Source organism: Babesia microti, chromosome III (genome assembly GCF_000691945.2).
Source record: "Babesia microti strain RI chromosome III, complete genome".
Lineage (NCBI taxonomy): Eukaryota > Apicomplexa > Aconoidasida > Piroplasmida > Babesiidae > Babesia > Babesia microti.
Window position 1 is genome coordinate 291,743 of NC_027207.2, and position 18,668 is coordinate 310,410.

General features: G+C 34.4%; 13 protein-coding genes across 13 annotated transcripts; 6 read left to right on the forward strand and 7 right to left on the reverse strand.

Moving 5' to 3' along the window:
- Positions 1 to 246: 246 nt before the first annotated feature.
- On the reverse strand, positions 247 to 519 carry BMR1_03g00835 (Mitochondrial import inner membrane translocase subunit Tim10; the record flags this gene model as incomplete). Its single annotated transcript, XM_012793323.1, has 3 exons — positions 247 to 303; positions 325 to 421; positions 446 to 519. The coding sequence occupies 3 exons, from the start codon at positions 517 to 519 to the stop codon at positions 247 to 249; spliced, it is 228 nt and encodes a 75-aa protein (XP_012648777.1).
- Positions 520 to 749: 230 nt separating this feature from the next.
- On the reverse strand, positions 750 to 1,226 carry BMR1_03g00840 (translation initiation factor eIF-5A; the record flags this gene model as incomplete). Its single annotated transcript, XM_012793324.1, has 1 exon — positions 750 to 1,226. One exon carries the CDS (start codon positions 1,224 to 1,226, stop codon positions 750 to 752), a length of 477 nt encoding a protein of 158 aa, XP_012648778.1.
- Positions 1,227 to 1,351: 125 nt separating this feature from the next.
- BMR1_03g00841 (hypothetical protein) lies at positions 1,352 to 3,100 on the reverse strand (the record flags this gene model as incomplete). The annotated part of the gene is made up of 1 exon (XM_012793325.2): positions 1,352 to 3,100. One exon carries the CDS (start codon positions 3,098 to 3,100, stop codon positions 1,352 to 1,354), a length of 1,749 nt encoding a protein of 582 aa, XP_012648779.2.
- BMR1_03g00842 (hypothetical protein) lies at positions 3,069 to 3,977 on the reverse strand (the record flags this gene model as incomplete). The annotated part of the gene is made up of 1 exon (XM_021481873.1): positions 3,069 to 3,977. The coding sequence occupies one exon, from the start codon at positions 3,975 to 3,977 to the stop codon at positions 3,069 to 3,071; it is 909 nt and encodes a 302-aa protein (XP_021338460.1).
- Positions 3,978 to 4,141: 164 nt separating this feature from the next.
- Positions 4,142 to 4,922, forward strand: BMR1_03g00850 (hypothetical protein; the record flags this gene model as incomplete). Its single annotated transcript, XM_012793326.1, has 5 exons — positions 4,142 to 4,288; positions 4,310 to 4,431; positions 4,452 to 4,525; positions 4,548 to 4,740; positions 4,763 to 4,922. 5 exons carry the CDS (start codon positions 4,142 to 4,144, stop codon positions 4,920 to 4,922), a joined length of 696 nt encoding a protein of 231 aa, XP_012648780.1.
- On the reverse strand, positions 4,978 to 5,717 carry BMR1_03g00855 (CSNK2B, casein kinase II subunit beta; the record flags this gene model as incomplete). The annotated part of the gene is made up of 3 exons (XM_012793327.1): positions 4,978 to 5,085; positions 5,109 to 5,624; positions 5,646 to 5,717. The coding sequence occupies 3 exons, from the start codon at positions 5,715 to 5,717 to the stop codon at positions 4,978 to 4,980; spliced, it is 696 nt and encodes a 231-aa protein (XP_012648781.1).
- Positions 5,821 to 7,332, forward strand: BMR1_03g00860 (RIOK1, RIO kinase 1; the record flags this gene model as incomplete). The annotated part of the gene is made up of 1 exon (XM_012793328.1): positions 5,821 to 7,332. The coding sequence occupies one exon, from the start codon at positions 5,821 to 5,823 to the stop codon at positions 7,330 to 7,332; it is 1,512 nt and encodes a 503-aa protein (XP_012648782.1).
- Positions 7,793 to 8,849, forward strand: BMR1_03g00861 (hypothetical protein; the record flags this gene model as incomplete). Its single annotated transcript, XM_021481875.1, has 3 exons — positions 7,793 to 8,301; positions 8,322 to 8,368; positions 8,389 to 8,849. 3 exons carry the CDS (start codon positions 7,793 to 7,795, stop codon positions 8,847 to 8,849), a joined length of 1,017 nt encoding a protein of 338 aa, XP_021338461.1.
- A 20-nt stretch (positions 8,850 to 8,869) lies between these two features.
- On the forward strand, positions 8,870 to 9,595 carry BMR1_03g00862 (Rab family, other; the record flags this gene model as incomplete). Its single annotated transcript, XM_021481876.1, has 4 exons — positions 8,870 to 8,918; positions 8,940 to 9,078; positions 9,101 to 9,312; positions 9,336 to 9,595. 4 exons carry the CDS (start codon positions 8,870 to 8,872, stop codon positions 9,593 to 9,595), a joined length of 660 nt encoding a protein of 219 aa, XP_021338462.1.
- A 177-nt stretch (positions 9,596 to 9,772) lies between these two features.
- On the forward strand, positions 9,773 to 10,184 carry BMR1_03g00875 (conserved Plasmodium protein, unknown function; the record flags this gene model as incomplete). Its single annotated transcript, XM_021481877.1, has 4 exons — positions 9,773 to 9,901; positions 9,924 to 9,980; positions 10,001 to 10,075; positions 10,098 to 10,184. The coding sequence occupies 4 exons, from the start codon at positions 9,773 to 9,775 to the stop codon at positions 10,182 to 10,184; spliced, it is 348 nt and encodes a 115-aa protein (XP_021338463.1).
- A 76-nt stretch (positions 10,185 to 10,260) lies between these two features.
- Positions 10,261 to 12,794, forward strand: BMR1_03g00880 (conserved Plasmodium protein, unknown function; the record flags this gene model as incomplete). The annotated part of the gene is made up of 5 exons (XM_021481878.1): positions 10,261 to 10,668; positions 10,750 to 10,905; positions 10,929 to 11,085; positions 11,558 to 11,801; positions 11,825 to 12,794. 5 exons carry the CDS (start codon positions 10,261 to 10,263, stop codon positions 12,792 to 12,794), a joined length of 1,935 nt encoding a protein of 644 aa, XP_021338464.1.
- Positions 14,133 to 16,730, reverse strand: BMR1_03g00885 (hypothetical protein; the record flags this gene model as incomplete). Its single annotated transcript, XM_012793333.1, has 1 exon — positions 14,133 to 16,730. One exon carries the CDS (start codon positions 16,728 to 16,730, stop codon positions 14,133 to 14,135), a length of 2,598 nt encoding a protein of 865 aa, XP_012648787.1.
- BMR1_03g00890 (hypothetical protein) lies at positions 18,222 to 18,611 on the reverse strand (the record flags this gene model as incomplete). Its single annotated transcript, XM_012793334.1, has 1 exon — positions 18,222 to 18,611. The coding sequence occupies one exon, from the start codon at positions 18,609 to 18,611 to the stop codon at positions 18,222 to 18,224; it is 390 nt and encodes a 129-aa protein (XP_012648788.1).
- Positions 18,612 to 18,668: the final 57 nt, after the last annotated feature.

The window sequence follows — 18,668 nt, forward strand, 5'->3', positions numbered from 1 at the left end:
CTAATTTTAGACTCAATGATAAATCAATTATTTTGATTTCCAAGCAATTGATTTTACTCACTAAATTAATTGCACTGATTACATTGGTCAATAAATCAAATTATCAAGTATGCCAATTGATTATTACCGTAATAAAATTAGTCATTTAATTAAATTAAAAACTATAGATTGTTATATTTTACGATTATACAACAAAGTTTGTTACTTTAAACCATTTTAGGCTTTTAAGGTTAATGTTATTATATTTTACGCCTGGGATTGTTCCTGCAAATGTTTTCCTGTCATTTGGTGTACGCTTATATACTAAATAATTCAGCAGCATACCTTAAAGACACAACGATCGAGGCAACTGGCTTCTCCTGGGTTTAGCATGGCATCCTTAGTGCTAGATATGCATTTATTCCAACAAACGTCTTGGATTCTGGAATTAATTATTTATTATCACCTTTTAAACATATCGGCCATGCCCTTCACTTCTGCGATAGCCACCTTCACCGGGTCCAAATTCGACGGCGCCATATCAACCACACAAAATACAACTACACTATCAACTGTATTAATCACGCTAAATTTATCATATAAATGAGCAAATATGTGTACTATATAATAGATTAATTAAATTTATATATCCCAAGGTATTACATGGACCGTAACACATATACCATATTATTATATGGGATATGTAGCACATGTACCGCCATAGCAGCAAAGCTTAGCTTTGTTCCATGATTGTAATATATTGTGGATAATTATGCCATCTCTTTGCAAGCTATAATCTTTTCCTGTCCACAAGCAGACAAAACCGTGACCAGAATTTCCTTGTGATCATCAAACATCTGCTGGATCTGCTTGGCAACATCATCTGGATTGCCCTCAGTGTCGGTTGGCAATTTTAGGTCATTTTTAATACTGCCATCAGGTAATAGCAACGTACTATATCCATCATCAACTCCAATGAGCTGCAATTCAGTACGTTTTACATTTGGCACATCCATATTGTGTGATGTGGGACAGATATCTTCGTATTTTTTACCCGTGAAAATATCAATTCCTGTAATGTTTGCCTTGGCATGTCCATGTTTCCCAGTTTTTGAAGTAGAATATTCTACTACTTTGCATGGATGGCCTTTTAACATGACAAAGGAATTCTTTTTAATTGCTCCAGCTTGGACCGGAATTGTATGGGAGGCCCCGGCATCGCCACCCTGGAACTCATCGTCAAACATAGCTTATTCACAATATATCATTAATTTTTTTCAAAACTGTCCAAATGCGTTATTTGGATAACCAACTAATTATTAACTAAAACTAGTTAATATATGACATTACACTATGGGGCAACAGCACATTATTATTTGCACCAACCATCATACATGCTGCTAAGCTGCCTAATTATATTATGTTTCATCATATACTTAAAGGGTAACAAGTGTTTGAACGTTGATTGTGATACATTCATACCTTTACTTTGCGCAATTTCTATAATCTTTCTATACTTTCTTTCATTAGTGACACATTCCAAAGATTTAAATTGGTATAACGAGCCATTATTAGATTTGGGATCTGTTGGTTTCAAATTATAATCCAACACCCCCCTAGCTGCTACAGCTGGAAGATTTATATTGGCCAGTAATGAATAATTTAATCTACTGCCCGCCTCCCTTATGGTATCGACAAACGCAAAATGAGACTCTGCTCTGGCTATATCATAGATTTCGCAGTAAAAATTGATGAATTCCTGACGGAGAGATTCGGTAAAATAATCATCGTCACAACCAGACATGGCAATAACTTCCTCCGGCACGAAGTATGAGCAGGGCCTATTACATTTGGGGGTCAAGTAATTAGGGTTTAATTGTTTAGGTTCACCTACGCCTTCTGGTATAGAGTATGGTCCAATGTGTTGAAATTCATCAGACTTCCCTAAGCCATCCAATTTGACGCCCAATGGTAACTTGCACCAGTCCAATTTACACAAGCCAGTGTTTATATTGTCTAGTGTTGTAGCTCTTTGGTTATATTCAAATTTTGAATACGCCTCATTTATATTTATATTTATATTATTATCAGCATCAATATCACTAGCATTTATATCGATGGGCGTAACAGTGTTTGATGATATATCTAGTTCCAAAATATCCCAGTACTGGTCAATGTCCATTTTATTAGGTCTAATAGATCTATTTGGTGCGAATGGAGGTTTAATTGTGTTTTTTGTTAAAAAATTTATGTATCTACCCGTTTGATGGTTACATTGAACGGTTGACCATTTGACCAAAGGGTATCTCTTGTTGTACAGAATTTTTCCTAACGTGTGAAAAGGAGTAAGCAATACATCCTTACCAAGCGGTAGGTAGTTATTGAAATTTGAGATACTGTAGAATTGCAACATTGATATTGCAAATCTTATGTCTCCCTTTGCTATGTCACTCAGATAGTTTGTTAGCTGTGTTAAATTTCTAACAATCTTGGTAGATCCGTATCTAGTGTCAAGCCAATCCGTTAACAATTTTTTAATTTTTGATTTGTTAATGTTTGTGATTTTTATATATGCAATGGATGGGCTACTAGTAAAATCCTCGAAGATCTTGTTCAGAAAAATGGTATCCCTGCTAGAGTCATTTACCAATATAATAAACGGGCTAACTAATCCATTTAGTGATGTTGTTAAATAATGCAACTCTTCCTTTAGTGATTCAACGAATTTCAATTCAATAGTTGATGGTATATCGTAAATAACAGTCGCTTTAGTCGAAGTATTTTTACTAATTGTCAATCTTCTCTTCTTTCTAACTTCACTCAAAAAGTTTAGGAATACTTGTGTCTTATTCGCCACGTTTTCATTGTAATTCCCAATTGAATTGTACTCGAGCAATTCAATTGCCAATTGATTAGCTATGAGTTGGAGCGTGGTTTTTTTCCCAGAACCTGAATGCCCCTGTATCACGCACAATTGCTTGCAACACAACTTTTGTAATTTTTTACACTTGAAACAATGACCTTCTGCTGCTATGTGGTGATTGTGTGATTTTATTTCCCTGAAAAACCTTTCCAAATGTTCCCTTTCACTAGGTTTCCATAGGATAACATTTTGATTCATTTTCCATAATTATTTCTATGGCATCGTTGCCACGATATATTTTGTATACGTGCTCGCCGAAATATATAGATTTTACTTCTACTTTACCATAAACCCCATTATGATCAAAACTGTTGTTTAAATTGCTTAACCCGTGTAAAATGTTTTGTCGGATTATGACAGTTAGGTGACAATGATAAGGCCAGCTCTCATCTAGAAGTCTTAAACGTTCAGATTTGTTGTCACTTAATCGATTATCAATGTTTAGGTGATAAGTTACTATAATTGAAATACAATAAACTCTGGATATTTGGTCCAAAAGTTTGATTAGTTTGCCAATTTCCGCGTTTTTACTATCAAACAAATAATCCAATGAATCTATCACAAGCAACCCAATGCCATTTATTCTTATCGTTTCGTTCCCAAACGATATATATTGGTCATTAGCCAGCAATTGTTTGATATTTGTAACCAATGCTAACAATTCTTGTGCAGTATAGACTCTCAAATAGGCCAGACCACTCCTCCTTAACTTATAGTAGCTTAGTGACCCGTCAGTATCAATGTATAATACAGGTAATCGACTCTTGTTAGCAAGGGCACAGGCAATGGAAGTCTTTCCTAAAGAGTGTTGGTAAAGTATTTGTGCGATCCCCGCACCAGGGATAAATAACTGATCAAAGTCAACAATTTTATTTGTGGAATCTCTTAAATTTTGGATGTACTGATCAATTGTGACACAATTGCCAAATTTACTGTGTCCAAAATTATGTAATGTTAGTGTGTAATCCCAACCTGTTTTCACAGGAAGATGTGTAGAATTTGTTTTTGAAAAACTGGGATGTATTTCATTAAATAGCTTCTCATAATCAATAATATCGCACTCCTCAACATTCATGGCAGCACCACGCCATGGTACTACTATGAATTACATGTAATATAGGCACTATGACACTTCATGTTAATTGATGATTCTTTGACACATTTGTTTAAACTCTTACACATCACTAGCTCATTTACATATACATCATTTTTATCAATTAATTATAATTATTTGTAGTGATGAAATTAATTCTATTATTAAATAGCATTATACCCATACTTTGCCTAAGAATTGATATTGAACCATCAAAAAATAACAGCAAAAGTGGAACAGGCTGGCAAACTTGTTCTTCCTGTGACGCTCATCATCCCAGAAATTCTAAACAAGTAACATAATCGACATTCCAGCTGTTGCTAGAGTTGGATCTATTTAGAGACCGGGTGGATTTTCAATTTGAAACCATGATAGCAAATTTATCTAACAAAATTTTAAACATTGAGAACAATATAGACATTTCAGCCAGACAGAGGTATTTCTAGTTTATTTTAGCTTAGATAAGGTTAGGGAATCACTACTTGAACTTGCAGTTAAAATTAAATCTTCGCTCAAACAACAATTAGATGGTATACTATTATCATTAATTAGATTTTAGGGATATCATCACACAAAATTTCAAGCGTAATAATAGTGATAATTTGGAAATCGAAAAATTTTCACAATCACTAAATAAATTGGGGAAATTATCCAAGGAATTTACCACTAACGGTACTGGATCATTAGAAATTTTAGAACTATCATTGGCTAGGGACTACAAAAATGATATGGCTACTAATGATAGGTAAAAGATTTGCAATATTCAGTGACAAACCACTAGATATAGATGCAGCTGAGGATTTTGTTTTCAAAACTGTACCACCAAAAGCGATTATTAAAATGCTCGAAACATTCAAATCAGACATGACCACAGAAGGAAGTAAATTGATTCACAATGTTGACGCCCTAAAGCGATTAATTGAGTGACTAATTTTCTGAAATTAAAGGCTAAGGTTTGGATACGATAATAATTGGTTAAATGCTACATATCGTTATGTTTTTCTTCCGCTGCTAACTGCTTACGAACTTCCGAACTCACCTTAAATCCATGTATTTTGGGCACGTAATAATAAGTGGGCCCTCTGGAAATCTAAATCACCAAACTTACGTTACCAGTGACTGATGTTGCATAAGGAATAAATGGGCAAATGTTGTGCCAAAGAAAGCTCCATCTATTAAACACAGTTTGTTCTGTTTTGGTGGATGATAGGCTTCGTTACAGCGTGGACAAAATATTTTGGCAGTATGGTAACTAGGTGCATCAACCACGCCAATGGGCAATCCCGGCATATTTTCACAGCTGTAATTAGGGCAGTTGCCAAATGTATGGTTTTCATATTTCTCCAACATCGCTTGCATTCCCTTGTTAGTCAATATATATCTACAATGTATCAGTCCATATAATAGCTGTGTAGATGATTGCAAAATCTGCTGATTCTCCTTCGAGTTATCGTCGCTCATGTAGTCATCCTCATCGCCGCAATCCAAGATTATACTCAGAGCACGGCTATAGTAGGGGACTTGGTTTGGTATGTCAATTAGATTAAAATCGTCCCGTATATAATCCTCATCCACTTGTACGTAGAATTGATTGCCATTTAGGCTGCAATACCACTCAATCCATGTGGTCTACGTCACGCATGTACTCACTTCCAATTGAATGTCATTGTCAGACTGATCAGAACCATCCTTTGATTCGGATTCATCTGATGAACTCCCCATACTCAGCGGTTTTTATGTATTATCCCATAGAATCCACAACATCATATATGTATTTGCACCCCCACTACGCATAGCCCTCACTAATACTAATTCTATATATACTATGGATTCCAGTAGTGATTCAACCGACTCAAATATAGATACATCATTTGTAAACTTTCGAAAACTAACTATAAAAAACTATAATCATGCAAATGACACAACTTATGAAAGTTTTGGCGGTGCAACGGCTGATGAGTTATCATTAAGGTCTACTTACTGGCGGAAGAATGAAAAGGGAATAACCAAAGAATCTCGAGCAACAGTACAACAAGTTTTAGACCGTAGGACTCTATATCGCCTCTCAAAACTTGCTTCCATCGGTGCCTTCATTAGACTTTTTGGCGTTATCAGTACAGGGAAGGAGGCTAATATATATGAGGCAATGGGAAACAATGGTACTAGATTAGTGGTTAAAGTGTATAAGACATCTATATTGATATTCAAGGACAGGTCTAAGTATATTCAGGGGGAATTCCGGTTTAGGCGAGGCTATATGAGCAATAAGAATCCCAGGAAGATGGTCAAGCAGTGGGCGGAGAAAGAATATCGCAATTTACGTCGAATTATAATTTCAGGGATCCGTTGTCCCTCTCCAGTAGCACTGAAAGACCACGTCCTCGTTATGCAACAAATAACATATGGTGATATTGGAGTTGCTGCTAGGTTGCATGATTACAAATACGTAAATCAATACATTTATGCACAAGTTATCTGCATTATGCGTTACATGTACCAAAAGTGTAGATTAATACACGGTGATTTATCAGAGTATAATTTACTCGTAGGTGATAATGACTTGGTATATGTAATTGATGTTTCACAGGCTATTGAGCATGATCATGCGGAGGCGATGACGTTTCTAAGACGAGATTGTGTCAATGTAAACAACTTTTTCAGGCGTCAGCCACAAGTGAATATTTTATCTAATCGCTTACTGTTTCACTTTATCACGGAAGATGAAGATTCTGCGCTAATCAATAAATTGCACAATACAATCTCTGGTGGCCCATCGTCTAAAATGGATAATATGAATGATTTTGATGACGTAGATCTCGTGGAAATTAGTAAAAATGATTCTGATGAATTAATTAGTATTGGGGCCACTGTTGAATTGTTAGGTTTTTACAATAAAGTGAGAAAGTATCAATGCCGCTCTATTAGCAATGAAACAGATGAATTGTCAGATAAAATTACAAGGAACAGGAAAATTTTCGATGATTTGGTGCAAAAATTCTTAAATTGGCAAAAACCGGAGTCAAAGTACTATGATTCTGATGACCTTGAGGGGTTGATGCTTCCAACTCAATTTGCTGAACTATCCGCTGATATGGTCGAATCAATGCAGCTGTCAGATCCAGTAGGCGATCAATTTGATGTAAATATGATTTATGAGGTTGCTGGCAATGAAACTGTTGATGAAACTAGTGACAAAACAATTAAGCCGGTAAGCGAAATGTTTACTGGGGTCATTCCTCCTCATATTGATCGCAAAGAGTGGAAGAAAATGGTAAAGGAGCTGCATCGCCAGCAAAGAATGGTAAAGATCCCTAAGCATATTAAGAGGAAAAAATAGCCTTCTTTTTGTGCATTAAACATGATTTTTGATATAATATTAATTTATTGGATGACTACCAATTCGTAAATTATTGTTTTTTGTATAGATTCTGATAATTAATATGTTTATTGCTTTGTCAATTAGTTAATAACACAATTTTTGTAATAAACTTTTTGTTGCACATAATATATATGTTTGATTTAATGATTGTACGTAATTTATTACAACTAATATCACATTGGCAATAGTGTATTCTTATTGAATGACATAAATATCAGATCAAATGAATATATTCGCCAAATAATCAAATATAAGTTATTCAATATTTGAAATTCAATCAATATTTGTTGCAATTTACCACAAAAATAGCTAATGATAATTGTCGAAAAATTCTCCTTGCTGTGACACATTTGGTGTCATATGACAAATATGCATGGTACATAGATTAACAAGATATTGTAAGTATTCAGTGTTTATCATGTTTGAATTTGACAGAGGTAGCTTAAACCTTTCCCAATTTAGCTTAAAATTGAAAAATTTCCACTCGAACTCCCAAAACGTGGTGGATGAATATGCGTCCATATTCAGTCAAAATGTTGCACAATCCAATACAGATTTTAACAATGTTTATAACCAACAGGAAATTTCTGAAAATTATAATCTAGACACGAATTATGAGAACTTTAATTTTTCAACTGCTGACATATGTAACACGTTCACCGAAGAAAATGAGATAATCCTAGATAAATTCGTCCCAAAATTTTCAACAAATATTCAATTGTATACACAAACAGACGTGCAATATGTGCATTCTGGATCTAATAAGAGTGGTAAAGGATTGTTAGATGATAAATTAAGTATTGAAATTTTGTCTTGTGACTCAAACAATCATTCAGCAAAAGTAATTAACAAAAAAACAACTGTGTGTGATTCTATCGGGGAAAACGCTAAAAAAAATGAAAAAAATAACAATTATGTTTGCGTGGCGTAAGTGATGATTAAAATAGTCCATTAAAATACTATAATAAGAATAAATGTCAAGTTATATACTACTGTAAGACATGCGTCAATTAGGTTTGCTATGTCATAATCACGGTGGAATAACTAGAAGAAGTTGGACTAGGCATGTAAAAGTTTGTCACTCCAATAAAACGTTACATAATAAAAATTACAAGAATATTAACGAGGGTATACCAATCATAGATGGTGCCGCTGCGAATATTTGCAAAACTAGCGTATTATACAAAAGTTCTAAAGATAGTAATGGGATTTCTGGTACTAAAAAATCGCATAGTAATAAACACATATCAAAAAATAGTCCATTTATTGACAACCTGGAGAGCATATTAAATAAGACACTACGAAAGATGACAGTTATGGAGCTAATAAGGTTAACAACAAGATATTGTCCGTATCTAAGGATAAGAACATTTGACAAGTGTAGGCTAGTGGAATGTCTAATGACGAGTTGTAACAAAGAGAGAGTGATAGTGACCCACAAGCATCGGTGGCGCTGTTATGTGTACACTAGGTAAGATGTGCATGGGGATTTGATATGTCAGCTTACAAATACCTGCTAAAATTCATAATCATCGGGGATACAGGTAATGAAACTATTGATTTAGGCGTGGGGAAAAGTTGCTTGCTGTTGCAATTCACAGATAAGCGCTTCCGCGCGAACCACGACCTCACCATTGGTGTGGAATTTGGAGCTCGCATCATCAGCATTCAGGGTACTCCAATTAAACTCCAAATATGGGATACGTAGGCATAACCTCTAATTTAGTGCTGGACAAGAGTCATTTAGATCAATCACAAGATCATACTACAGAGGAGCGGCTGGCGCGCTGTTGGTTTACGATATCGGAAGGAGGGAAACGTTTGACCATCTCAGTAAGTGGCTCCAAGAAGTACGTGACAATTCAACTGTCTCTATGTCAATTATCCTAATAGGAAATAAGAGCGACTTGTCAGCCAGGGAAGTGGAGTATGAGGAGGGTAACGCATCGGTATTGACATAGGTAAGCGGTTTGCAGATTCTAATGGATTATTCTTTTTAGAAACATCCGCCAAATCAGCGTGCAATGTGGAAAAGGCATTTGTGTGCATTGCTGAGGAAATTTTGAGCAAGATTGAACGGAATATTTTTGATCTGGACAGTGATTCACACGGGATCAAGCGCGGTCCTAATTACACCGGGCGACGAAGGAGTTCTATAACACTAGGAAGATTTAACAGATTGACAAATGTCCCTTCTATGTTTAGCTCATGTTGTAATTGACATATCTTAGTATTTGTTTACTGTTTTAGTAACAATTGGCTCAATTTAATGATCAATGCTAAGTTCCATAGTATTTTTGCTTGACTATTCTCTAATTATGGCGATTTATCCGGCAATTATGGTTGGTAGTATGTAGCAAAGGTTAGCTGTGGGTATGGCACTAGGTGGTAGTGTTGAATGGGTGTGGGTGATATGGATAGAAGATTTGAAAATAAATCTCGAGGGCTATATTTCGAAGGATCCCTGGATGATGAAAATGAAGATCTAATACTGGATCTAGAGTCCAAAGTTCATACCCTCAAGAATGTAATTGAAGCTTTTTATATAGATTAGTAGTAATATGCGAGATGAAATTAGGCAGTCGCAGGTTTACATTAATGATCTAGTAAATCATTTGTTATTTAGCATGGTAGTTACGACGAAATTAGGAGTATTATCGGCCGCAATTTACTCAATATGAAGCACATACTAAAGCTAAAGGTTTGTAAACAGTATTATTTAGTCCACAACTGATGGATTGATTAAACTAGTGATGATGTTTTTCGGGGTAATCCTTGTTATTTACATCCTCTACAAATTTAGAGGATGATTTTTTAATTTTTGTAACATAATTACACACCCACTCCACTGTAGCACAATAATACATTACCGCTATTGGTTGTTATATGTGGCGAGGTTTGCCTTTATCGCGGTCATCTAAGCCTGCTTATCTAACGATCTGTCAGGGTAGGCATGCGCATTATGACATAAAAAGCATTAATGGCCTTAGGAGGGATGGACTATCTAAACCCTTTGAGAGCAGAAAGAATTCGGTACCGGCAAATATGCCGCATCCCAGATATATGGACGGGGAGGTTCTTGGTTACTACTCAAACCTGCTAGCAAGGGAATCGTTTGTTGATGATTCCACTTGGAACAAACTCATCACCCGGTCTAAGCAAATATATCCTACATTGGAGCCTAAGGAAATCGCATTAATACTAAATTCATTGGCAAGGGTTAGGAAAGTCGACACTGAGTTGTTTAATTTACTATGCAATCAAATTGTAACGAAGGCTCACTTCTATTCATCAGTATGCATAAAAGATTAGTATAAAGCTTTTTAGTTTTCCTAGGGAAAATTAAAAAATAATACCCAGCCACAACTAACACAGGTACATATAGCAATGGTATTGTCGGCATATAGCAAAGCAAAAATTTTTGATTCAAAGTTAATAAACGCTATGGTGAATCAGATAAAGAACAGATTATATGAGTTCTTAACGCCATTAGAGATTTCAATGGTTATAAATTCAATCTCAAAAATGCCAGTAAAACACAGCATTTCACGTAGACTGAATTTAGGGATAAAAATTTTTTAAACCGCCTAAGCTTACACGTACAATGTCGACTAATGGCCATACCCTTTTTACCTAGAGAACTGGGACAAATTGCTCATTCCTTTGTGTCAATGGGTTTCGATGACACGCAGCTATATTCAACAATCGCAGGTAATCACAAGTCATGTTCTGATCTATACTCTTGATTTTGGGAGATTTATTGCTGTTTCATTGCTAAAAATGTTTCTATACGTGTGTTGGTGGCTGTTTTAAGCTAATAGTCGCATACGAAAATGTGTTGATGATTATGAACCCCCTATGTGAAGAAAAATTCCCCGTAGATTAATAGATCTCAATGCTTCACAATCATAAAGATATCTAATTGTATGTGATAATACGTGAAATTTTCTGCTAGTGAATTTGTTGAAATCTAACTATTCAATAAAAAATTCTACCCTCTTATTTATCAATAGTTCAACATCATTAACTTCTTCACGCTTACATTCATCACATTTACACGTGCTTTAATTTTGTACATCTGTGATATCGCATCTTTATAGGCCTAAAAATTCACATTTTAGTGTAAAATATACTTTGTGCCCATTAAGATGGAATATCTTAGAAATTTTCGTTCATCATTTAGGACGTATAAACTGCATGATTCATCAGGCGACCCCTGGCGAGGCGATAAAGATTCTGGAAGCCTTTACTCGTCTAGGGAAGGCATACCAAGACATTTGCCGCATATGCGTGTGCCATGTGAATTCACAACTGAGCTTTATGAGCCCTATGGAATTAGTGAAGATTCTATTCGAAGCGGGGAATGCATTTTTAAAAACGTCCGAACCCGTCCCCCTCGAGCTCAACGATCTTATTTACTCAATCTTGTAAGTATCTCACTCTAATTCAGGACAAAAATTACGGCCTCGGTTACGCATACCTCGGCACCGCAGATCGCCTCATTGCTACAAAGTGTCGCTCGATGGAACTTGGACTTAGGACTCAACGAAATTCTCACAATTATCACGCATACAAGGGCACTGGTTTCGGAGGCAGCGGTTATGTCAAACTTCCCAGTGAACAGCTCCCCCAGGGAAGGGTCGAAGATGAAGAACTTAGGCCAGACCTCGACTATGGCTCCAGACAAGGTGACCACTCAGGAATTCTTACTGGGGGAAGTGGGTGCAATGAATTCGGAAACAGCTACCGAGGAAACCAGATTAGCACAGTCTATATGGATGAAAGGAAAAACGCATTGCGATATAATGTTGAAGGACAGTCCCATATTAGGGGATACGAAGGCGATAAAGACTTCATGCGTAGCATCGCTGGGCTTGATTCTCAGGCGAGTGAAATCGCAATATCCCGATACCTGGCCCAAAAAACCATCGTCCCACAAATTGATCCAATCCAAAAAGGATATCCAGGACCCTCATCTGGTCCGTTTGATGGGGATCTCGAGTGCATCAGTGAGCAATATCCCAGAATACCCAGCGTCCATCCCGGAATCACCTCATGCACAATCTCATGGGGCGCTCTCGACAAAGACCAGCAAATTGAACAAAGTTTGCACAGAAAAGTCACAACCATTAGACCTCTTGGAAGCTGCGCAAATTCTCCAACGAATTTGCAGCGAGTTTCGTTTGCTTGTCATGACTAGCCACTCGTCAATGACACTCAGCGACGTTCCAACAGCATGCCGTGTCCTAGAAGCGTGTCAATTAGTGGGCTATAAGAGCGACGAGTTATTAGGTAAAGTAAAGGATCTGATTTTGTGTAAGGAGTTTAATAAGCAATCTGCTACATTACTGCGGTCGCAGTTGTTGGCATGTGGTTACGACCCAGAGAATGATGTAATGCAAGTCCTTATGGAATTTTAGGATATTATATAACTAAATAGTTCCAAATCTTGCGTAGCAATTTAGACAATGTGACGCTGATGTTCCTTTTGTAATTTTATCGCCATAACACTTTAAAGTTAGTTAATCATGAAATTTGTACATTAATATTAAATAGTACGTATCATTTGTATTGATTTGTTCTAATGTATTCGGATAAACACTTTGTTATGCAAAAATATCATTAATTTCTATATATGTGTTATTTTATTTTCTGATGTTATCTTAAAATAGTACTGAATATGTATAAATGAGCATGATTAATATAAGTTTAAACGCTTGTCAAGAAGTATACGGTTTTTTACTTACGATAATACACATCCATTGTTATTATAAACTAACTTTCCATATATCATAATCTGGTGTTTTTAATATGAATATATTAAAACATACAATGATATTTATTATTATTAAATGTTCATGTTTTGAAATAACATAGAGATGCGATCGCACATTCTGTTAACGATATAATTACATATGTCGTATATAGGTATATCAGTATATATTCTTGTATAATCAATCTGTCTGTTGAATTATATGACTGGGATTGACAATAATATTATTTTGTCAAATATATGATAAGTCATATTAATTTAGTAAAGGAAAATATTATTTCCTTTACTTTAAAAGATTATTTGGGTGCAAACAGGTGTTAATCCTGGACAATTGCACAGGTCTATCTCAAAATGGTCATTGGTGTAACTAAATCCAATGTATTAGTATGCTCAATAACATAATCATTAATATAATAAGTCAATTGACACATACATGCACATATAAATACTTAATATAGAGCTACCAAATTGATACGATCCATGTCAAAACAATACACAGAATGCATTATTATTAATAACTTTTTGTATATTGGTAACCACAAATCTAATTCTTAATCTATCTGCACATTTCCATCCTTCTTCAATTGTTATTCCTCTCTTTGCATCAATTATTTTTTATTTTTCGCTACTTTCGTGTCAATGCAATCATACTACGTGTACTCACTTTACATTGTTTCCCGTTCATCTAAGCATTTACTATTTGTATATGTATATATTATCTCATTTATATTTTCATCTAAAATTCAATTTTAATTAGATGTGTTTTGTATATATCAACTATTAGATATCTATCATTTGTTATTATATGGGTAGTGAATTTCTAGCTACTGTGTGATTGTGGATATGCTGCGATAATTAGTTGCATTACATTAGCCACATTAATCATTGAATAGACAGGATATTGTGAGTGTATGTATTTCGTGACGAAATTGTTAAAGAGTAGTATATAAAAGGATGGAGTTGTAATGAGATATATATTTCGTCATCAAGTAACCAGGTTATTTTTTAGCCACAAGGGGACCGTTATATCACTGATTTGACCAAGTTCCTTGGTAAAACTTGTCAAAGTCCCATCCGACTCATTGTACTTGATTTTTATTGTAATCTGATTGTCCGCAACTATCACATAAATAGCATTTACAAACGAATCACTGGGTACAGTCAATATGTGGTTTTCGCCAAAAGAAACACTGCTTATTATCACATTGTCAGCATGAACGTAATCCAACTGCAACTTCACTCCGTCATCAGCCTTGGATAAAATAATTTCTGGTGGCAAATCATCATTTGCCAATTGTAATGATAAAATTCTTTCATTGGAATTAAAACACTCCATAAATGCTTCAAGTGTTTGAATCCATTTTGGAGGTAGGAAATCTGAGGACAATTCAGCGTAGAAATCCTTGATCCAAATTTCCTCTGGTTCAGACATTTCATAGTAAAAAAGTGTGGTTCGTATTTTATTGGCGGAGACTGTAAGAATTATTCTAGTGATGATGTGATGTTTAGGTACGATGTAAGATTTCTCACCGTCAATTAACAATATCTTCCCAATTCGGATAGACTCAGAATGTTCCTTATCTATAGTAATGTCAACTGTTTCAAAGCCCTGGAAATATTTTAGTTGTTGTGGTAATTCATCTTTGGTAAAATCCAACTCTATAAACTCAATGGGGATTTTAACTTTATCGAAGAAGTATGGATTTATGTCTTTAATCCATTGTGGAGGTGTATAATCATCGGGAAATGTAATAATTGATGAATCAATTTCTTGAGTTCTTTTAAGATTATAATTATAGCCATAGTATATCAATAAAATCTGGTTATTGCCTATGGGATATATCCAAATATCTCGAAGTGGCGTATCCCTGGGTAATTTATAACTATAAAAATCATGCCACTTTAAATATCCAATAAAACTATGATAATAATATATTAACAAATGGATTGTGTTATAATATTCACTTCTTAATACTGAATGTTCAAGTGTTTCGGATGAAAGATCAAGTGTTAATGGTAATAATGCTTCAAGTGTTTGAATCCATTTTGGAGGTAGGAAATCTGAGGACAATTCAGTGTAGAAATCCTTGGTCAAAATTTCCTCTGGTTCAGACATTTCATAGTAAAAAAGTGTGGTTCGTATTTTATTGGCGGAGACTGTAAGAATTATTCTAGTGATGATGTGATGTTTAGGTACGATGTAAGATTTCTCACCGTCAATTAACAATATCTTCCCAATTCGGATAGACTCAGAATGTTCCTTATCTATAGTAATGTCAACTGTATCAAAGCTCTGGCTATATTTTAGTTGTTGTGGTAATTCATCTTTGGTAAAATCCAACTCTATAAACTCAATGGGGATTTTAACTTTATCGAAGAAGTATGGATTTATGTCTTTAATCCATTGTGGAGGTGTATAATCATCGGGAAATGTAATAATTGATGAATCAATTTCTTGAGTTCTTTTAAGATTATAATTATAGCCATAGTATATCAATAAAATCTGGTTATTGCCTATGGGATATATACAAATCGATTCAAGTACCATATTCCTGGGTAATTCATAACTATAAAAATCATGCCACTTTAAATATCCAATAAAATTGTCATTATTTTCATATTCGAGCCACCAACGGATTGTATTATAATATTTACTTACTTCTAACGTATCTTCAAGTGTTTCGGATGAAAGATCAAGTGTTAATGGTAGTGGGTGATTGAATATCATGGAAGAGAACCTGTTGTCGGCATTAAGTATCCATTCAGGGACTTGTGTAATGTCGTCCACTGTTATATCCCATGTGGCCACTGCTTTTTTGAGTAATCCCATTGGATTAGTCCTAAGATCGATACGGATGGTAAATTTCATATAACCCACGGGTAAAATACATAATAATACATCAGATGCAGGCTTTATATCAACTTTCTTATCACCATAAGATATTGATCTAATCAAGTATTTTGCATCATATTGATCGTGTATGTATCTAAAAGATCTATCGATATAAGTTAATGAGTCGTGTAATTCATTTTGTGTCAAATCAACATCTATGTACGGAACTGTTCTATTTAGACGTTCAAAAAAAGCCCTTCCACGAAAGTCGGTCATCCATTTTGGAAATCTGAAATCATGTGGAAATTCTAATATTTCACTTTCATTATATGATAACTTAATTTCCGTTGGAATGATATCATCGATTAGAAGATGCGAAATAGTTATCATGATTTGTCTATTGTAAATGCAATCTAAGTATATAGAAGTATTGTATGCGTTAGAGGGCAATTCGAAGTAAAAGTATCCATCCCAACTGATAATCCTCGGTCTGTACCGAGGATTTATTTTGATTTGATTACTATTAAAATTACTGTCAAAATCTGTTCGAGCTAGAGGCAGCGAATCTTGTGATAACTCAAAGATTATACGATTATCTCTTGTTGATAATTCCGTTCCAGTAGCACCCTCATTTCCCCCATTGCCATCTTCGTGTTGCAAATCTAGGGTATCAATACAATAAGATATGTCAAATAATAGAGTTGTGAGACCATAGATGGCAAAAATAGTAGGAATATTTACCAACTTCATAATTGTAAATAAGATGCGCTATTGGTGTCGATTGACAGCAAGCTTTGCTTTTAGGTACAGTTATTGTAATTATGAACCCTAATATTTCTGTAAAAATTGCAGAATCTGGGAGTTTGAATAGTGAAAATAATGATTTATGATTTATTTTGAAATGTGATGTAAGTTTGAATACGTCATATGCCAACCCACTATTGCATGCTTATGATATGTATTATATATGGATAGAGTGACAAATATCAGTGTGTCTACTTTTAGCATTGGTGCAATTACATCCCCTGTCTAATATCCAGTTATTTATCTTTATTACATTATTCATTTGATTATTCATGACGATATCAACTTGAACGTTTGGAATTGATTAATACATCAATAGCAGTCTAAGTTAATTCTACGAAAATTCATTTATGTGATATATTAGGTGTTTAGATTTAATCATAAATTTAATTTCACTAAAATTTTAACAATATTTAGTTGGAATAATGGTAACTTGTTATGTGCAATATGTGTATTAAAATGATCTAATTGTTACTAGATGTTATGATGAAGATCGATTAAAATTGCATTAGTCAAACGGGGGATTATAACATTGAAGGAAAACGATAGAGGTAAATTCAAGTGGCTATTCAGACAAAATGAAGCAATGACATAGTAATAATCCTACCATCCGAATCATCGATACACCATGTCGAAATCGATAAAAGTGTCAATGCATGCAATGTAATAATTTCTACTCTAATGGGTTGTTGCTCATACTAATTAATTGGAGAGTTACTTGTTGTTATAATAACACAAATGACAAAGGTTATTACATTTAACTGAGTAAAGTGGCGAGCGCATTGTTGTCACATCAAATTATTAATATGATGAAAGGCTTATGGTATTTACATACTTTATCGAACAATAAAAATAGTTACTTTAAACCATATTAAACCTCATAATTATACCAATCATCCAGCATGTTTCTTATATATATTATATACATTGTTCGTTAAATGTACATGAGTGAACATATGGTTATTAATAACTTTTTGTATATTGGTAACCACAAATCTAATTCTTAATCTATCTGCACATTTCCATCCTTCTTCAATTGTTATTCCTCTCTTTGCATCAATTATTTTTTATTTTTCGCTACTTTCGTGTCAATGCAATCATACTACGTGTACTCACTTTACATTGTTTCCCGTTCATCTAAGCATTTACTATTTGTATATGTATATATTATCTCATTTATATTTTCATCTAAAATTCAATTTTAATTAGATGTGTTTTGTATATATCAACTATTAGATATCTATCATTTGTTATTATATGGGTAGTGAATTTCTAGCTACTGTGTGATTGTGGATATGCTGCGATAATTAGTTGCATTACATTAGCCACATTAATCATTGAATAGACAGGATATTGTGAGTGTATGTATTTCGTGACGAAATTGTTAAAGAGTAGTATATAAAAGGATGGAGTTGTAATGAGATATATATTTCGTCATCAAGTAACCAGGTTATTTTTTAGCCACAAGGGGACCGTTATATCACTGATTTGACCAAGTTCCTTGGTAAAACTTGTCAAAGTCCCATCCGACTCATTGTACTTGATTTTTATTGTAATCTGATTGTCCGCAACTATCACATAAATAGCATTTACAAACGAATCACTGGGTACAGTCAATATGTGGTTTTCGCCAAAAGAAACACTGCTTATTATCACATTGTCAGCATGAACGTAATCCAACTGCAACTTCACTCCGTCATCAGCCTTGGATAAAATAATTTCTGGTGGCAAATCATAGGTTTGTGATATAGATGCATAAACGCATTCCAAATTATTTTTACAATTTTTATAAGCATATAAATCACTAGATACATCCTCATAATGCATATATGGCATAATTAGTTAATTATAAACCCCTTAAATACATTCATTTTTATTGTGCAT